This window comes from Castanea sativa, chromosome 5 (assembly GCF_040712315.1).
Source record: "Castanea sativa cultivar Marrone di Chiusa Pesio chromosome 5, ASM4071231v1".
In the NCBI taxonomy this organism is placed as follows: Eukaryota; Viridiplantae; Streptophyta; class Magnoliopsida; order Fagales; family Fagaceae; genus Castanea; species Castanea sativa.
Window position 1 is genome coordinate 27,699,029 of NC_134017.1, and position 5,175 is coordinate 27,704,203.

Below are 5,175 nucleotides of genomic sequence, written 5' to 3' on the forward strand. Positions count from 1 at the left end.
AACGGCTTTTATTTTATTTTATTTTTTTTAAAATTCAGCTAAAATTTAAGATTTTTTAAATTAATAATTTTACATATATATATATATATCCCTATTATTTAGGGTTTACAAATTGATAAATTTAAGCCTATTTCAGGCATCAAAATTGAAATTTTAAAAAGCGATAATAAATATTAAAAATATATTTTCTCTCTTTCTCTACTCGTCACCAAACCCCAATTGAAAAAAAATCCTCTCTCAACAGAGCAACGTGCAATCGGCTTGAAGCTTTGTTTTGTTACAGAAAACCCTTAACACAGAAAACCCAAATCTGCAATCGCCCTCCTTTGAGTTCGGTAATGGAAAAACAACAATGTCTCTGAACGACATTGTGTACGACATCCTGAGTCGGATGCCGGTGAAATCCTTAATCCGATTCAGGTGCGTTTCTAAATCTTTTGACTCCACAATCACCGACCCTAAATTCATTGCCACACATCTCAACCAAGCCATATCACTATCCAATAACAACAACAACAACATTACTCACAATGGCTATCTTCTATATACACCACATCTTTCATCACCTGACACTGAGGAAGAAGAAGAATTGCATACAGATGTTTACAACACTGACCACACTCCGACTGAGGTGCATACCGTTGTTTACAACACTGACCACTCTTTGACCGAGGTTTCTAGCTTTGAAATCCCCAATGTTCTTCGTGGTGCCAACATTGTTGCCTTCTGTAATGGCTTGTTTTGTCTCGCTAATAATTCTGAGAAGTACTTAGCTGATCAAAGCCTATATTTGTGGAACCCAAGTATTAGAATGTTTAAGACGGTTCCTACCCAATTTCCTGACCACCTTCCTGTTTCTAGGGTCACTTTTGGATTTGCTTATCAAAACAATGATTTCAAGATTCTCAGGCTTGTTTGTTTTGCAAGTGGAGGGGCCGAGGCGCAAGTTTACACTTTGAGTACGAATTCATGGAAAAAGTATGAAATATCGTTGGAGTTTCTAAATGGGTCATCTATTAATTATATATGTTCATCACCATGTTTATTTTTTAATGGAGCTCTCCACTCTATGGCATATAAAAATAATCAGGAATTTATTTTGTCCTTTGATGTTGATGATGGGAGAGTCCGTGGGATAATGCTGCCTCAAAACTATGTATCTGGTTGTTCTGAATTTCTTGCTGTGTTCAAGGGGTCGTTGGCTTTGATTGTTTTCACTGATGAAGTAATTGGCGAAAATGATGTATGCGACATTTGGGTGATGAAGGAGTATGGTGTGTCTGAGTCGTGGACAAAAAAATGTGTACCAATGGAAATAAATGCAAATTTAATTGGCTGCTCTGTCAATGGTGAACTTTTGATTGAGCAAACTAGCCATTCGGGGGTCCACATCATCTCATTTGATTCTGAGAGTTTAAATGAGGAAAATCTTGGAATCCCGCAGACTAGAGATGTGATTTACACTGCTGATTTTGTGGAGAGCTTAGTTTTGCTTAACGGGGCAGACGTCAAAAATCAGTAAGTTTGAATTTCTAGTAGACAGTCATCTTTCTCAAATTCACATTGACAAGTCAATTTTGTTATTTTTGTTTTCCCTGTGTAAATAAACCCATTATTATATTGTATTTCTTTCCATTGGCTATAAACTTGAAAGTACTTGTTTTGATGCATAAAACTAAATCTTATTAAACACTAAAGGATCCCTTTGAGGATTACGGCTTTTATTTGATTATTAAAAAAAAAAAAAAGGTGTGAGAAATGTTGTGCATATTCTTAGAACATGGCATGTCACGGTAACATACCTCTTTAACTAACGTAGTCCTATTTTATTGGTCATAACATGATGATTACTTCTTTTCTTCTTTTTTTTTTTTTTTCTTTTTTTTTGATAACTATAGGCAGAATTGCCATGGATGTAAAACTAATTGAGTTAATGTTAATACATCTAGGCACCCTAATTTGTATCAGCATTACTAGTATCTCCCATATTGAAGGAATACTAAATTACAAATTGTACCCTCTAAATGTGAATCCTTTGGCTTTGCCTGTTGATATTTAAAATTATATAATGTTTTGAATCTCTTCTCTTTCATCCATACCCATTAATGACATGGCCATTAGACATCATATATATATATATATATATATATATGAATTTGGAATAATGGAGGGTGGGTTGTTTTTGTTTGATTGTTGAAGTTGGAAAAGTGTGATAAATGGGTTGTGAGGATCATGCAATATATGGCTTGTGTGCACATATAATTTTTGAAACAGAAGGTGTTTTCCATTTTTTATTTAGAACAATTTGTATGATGCATTTAAATACCTACTAATCTTAAAATTATTATTAAAAAAATCATGATTATATGGTTTGGAGGTATAGTGTGAATGAAATAATCGATAGTCTTGAAACAGCATATAATTTCTTGGTAGGAATCTTTTGTAGCTTAGTCAATACTGGTGTAGACAGTTGAAAACTTCAGAGGCTGCCATCGTTCCCCTGAGTTGTAAAAGTAACACACTAAAATAGAAAATACATGGCTTTACCTTTGTGGGCTGTTTTGAAATTTGAATTTTCTGTTTTATTAGGTTTGCAGTACATTATGGTTTGTGGATTCAACTAAATTTGAACAAGGCTATCAAATTGCCCTGGTCTTGGTCTTTGTTCTGTTGTATTTCCCTGATACTGAATTGGCTTAATGATTTATATAGTTATATGTGACTCTAAAGCATGTTTGATCACTGTGTTCTGAATCATAACTGTGTCAAGGTCAGGATTTTGCATTACTTAAACTGTGGATACCTAGCATTGTTAGGATTTTTGGTCTGACTGTTCCAAGCTCCAAGGATATAGCAATTAAGTTATAGCTTTTAGAGTATTGGTAATCAAAGTGTTTCCAGAGCATTTTGAGTTTAATCCTATTGTTTTTCCAGCTCAAGATTTTATAAAAGCAACCTTCTAGAAATATATCTCTAATATTACATGTATTTGGTGATTGGGTAGTCTTAGTAAGCCATGAAATCTGCAATATTTGACTATTACTTTACTCTTTTGACAAATCAAGATTGTTCCTATCCAAAAATTCCCACACAGTTGCTAAAAAAGAACATATATTATCTATAAAAGAAAACTATATTATTGGACTTAGACATGCATTTTTCCGCTTGCTAAGTTCCTCACTGTTTCAGTTTAGATCCTTGAGTCTCTAAGACTCGAGTTCAGTGAAGAACTCGAGCCTTAAAGCCTCGAGTTCCACATGGATTACTTGGAACTTGAGTCTTAGAGAACCCTATTAAAAGCCAAAAAAACACCCTTTTGTGTCCTTCTCACTGCCATATGTTTCGCCTAATTTACTATGTTTGTGTCTCATACCATACGTTATCTTTAATGATTATGAAAGAAGAAAGCTTCTTTTTGTAGATTGTTTGGTTATGCTATTAGTGCATCTGTCTTGGTGAATTGTCACTATGCTATACATTTGGGATTTTTTGCACTAACTAATCTTGTTTATGTCGTGGGGAAATTTGTTAGCATAGAGATGTAAAGCATTTGCAATAATTAGGATAATTATATTAGTTCATATTTAGCGAGATGGGGAAACTGCTGATTATCTACTCCATTGAAATGCTGGTAGAGAGTTATGGAAATATTGTGTTTTCATTGTTTTGGTTTACTGGTAGATGCTTAGAGATGTTATGGAGCATTTAGCTAGTTGGCAGATGCATAGAGATGTTATGGAGCATTTAGCTAGTTAGCAGGGAAAGTTTAGCAGATGCAGTAATGCTGCGATATGAAGGGTTTTTAAAAAAATATATATTTATTATATTTTATTTCAAAAAATTTGATTGTTACAATGGGGGAAGGAGGATTTGAACCCTGGACATCTTCGTTAGAAACATTAGGAGGTGCTATTTGAGCAACAAGGCTCTTGGCAGTGCTGCGATATGGAGTATGATTCCTCATTGTCTCATGTGGGGTATTTGGAGGGAGTGGAATGCTCAGACTTTTGAGGGATGTGAAAATTCAGTTCATGACCTAGAGTTTTTATTCCTCAAGACTTTGTTTGAGTGGATAAATGCTTTGTGCTTATTTTCGTTTGCTACTTTTTCCAATATGCTTGATTGTTGTAACCTTCATGTGTAATTTGTGTACCTATTGTACACTTTCTGTGTACATTGGTAACACTCTTTTTATTTTTTAGTTATAAAAATATAAAAGGTTTTTAGGCATGAAATTAAGTTGTTTTCCTGCCTTTGGGTTTTCTTTATTTAGCTAATCCCACCTATCTCTTTCTTTCTCTAAATGAAATAACACCTACTCTCTTTTCTTCTGTAGGGCAGAAGACTAGATAAGATCAAGCATCAAATATGTGGATTGACATGGATGTGTTCTTGTTGTTTACGTTGGAAGTATTGGTATATGTTCTCTTCATCAGGTTTGGTAGAAAACCATCTTATGAAAATTCATGTAGAAAGATGAGAGATTGAACACTATGCTTTTACATTGCAATAACATTTTGACCATTAGACTAATAGTTTATCATTTTATTTCATTTAAGTTCTTCATGGATGTGAAGGATCGAAAAGCCCCAAATGCTACATACTATCTTGTAAAAATGGTTGTTGCACAAAATTTTTGGTAGTCCATTAGTTTTTATATTGCTTATCAATTATTTGATGAGTCAAACCTTTGATAATTTTGGCAAATATGAATAACAGAAACAGCAAATGGAAATAGGGAGGTGTTTCCCATATTACATTTGGAATGAACACTTTTTTTTCATTGATAATAATGTCGATAGTATAGTAATAGGATCATACACATTAGTTGAATTCACTCACATCGCAACGATGATATATATGACAAATATTGGAGGATTTGAGTGATATTTTATTAGACAGTGGTGAGAGAAAGGCAGAAAGCTATTTTTAGTAGGATTTCTAAATACATAGTTCATGTTTACAAAGCCATACTTAAAACCTGTCATTGCTTGCATCACCAATGCTTTTGAAGTTATGTTGTTGGTCATCCCATTTCTGCAATGACCTTAGATTCCACCCACACTGTCAAACTCATGGATAGTTAACTCTGGTGCTGAACTGCAAAGATCACTACCATCCTCTGCAGTCTGCAATTACTTTGCATTTCACCAAATTGTGTTCAATGGGAATGAG

General features: G+C 33.9%; 1 protein-coding gene across 1 annotated transcript; it reads left to right on the forward strand.

Annotated features, from left to right (window-relative positions):
- Positions 1–352: 352 nt before the first annotated feature.
- Positions 353–4,530, forward strand: LOC142635013 (F-box/kelch-repeat protein At3g06240-like). The gene is made up of 2 exons (XM_075809233.1): positions 353–1,518; positions 4,337–4,530. Exons 1-2 carry the CDS (start codon positions 353–355, stop codon positions 4,347–4,349), a joined length of 1,179 nt encoding a protein of 392 aa, XP_075665348.1. The 3' UTR covers positions 4,350–4,530.
- Positions 4,531–5,175: the final 645 nt, after the last annotated feature.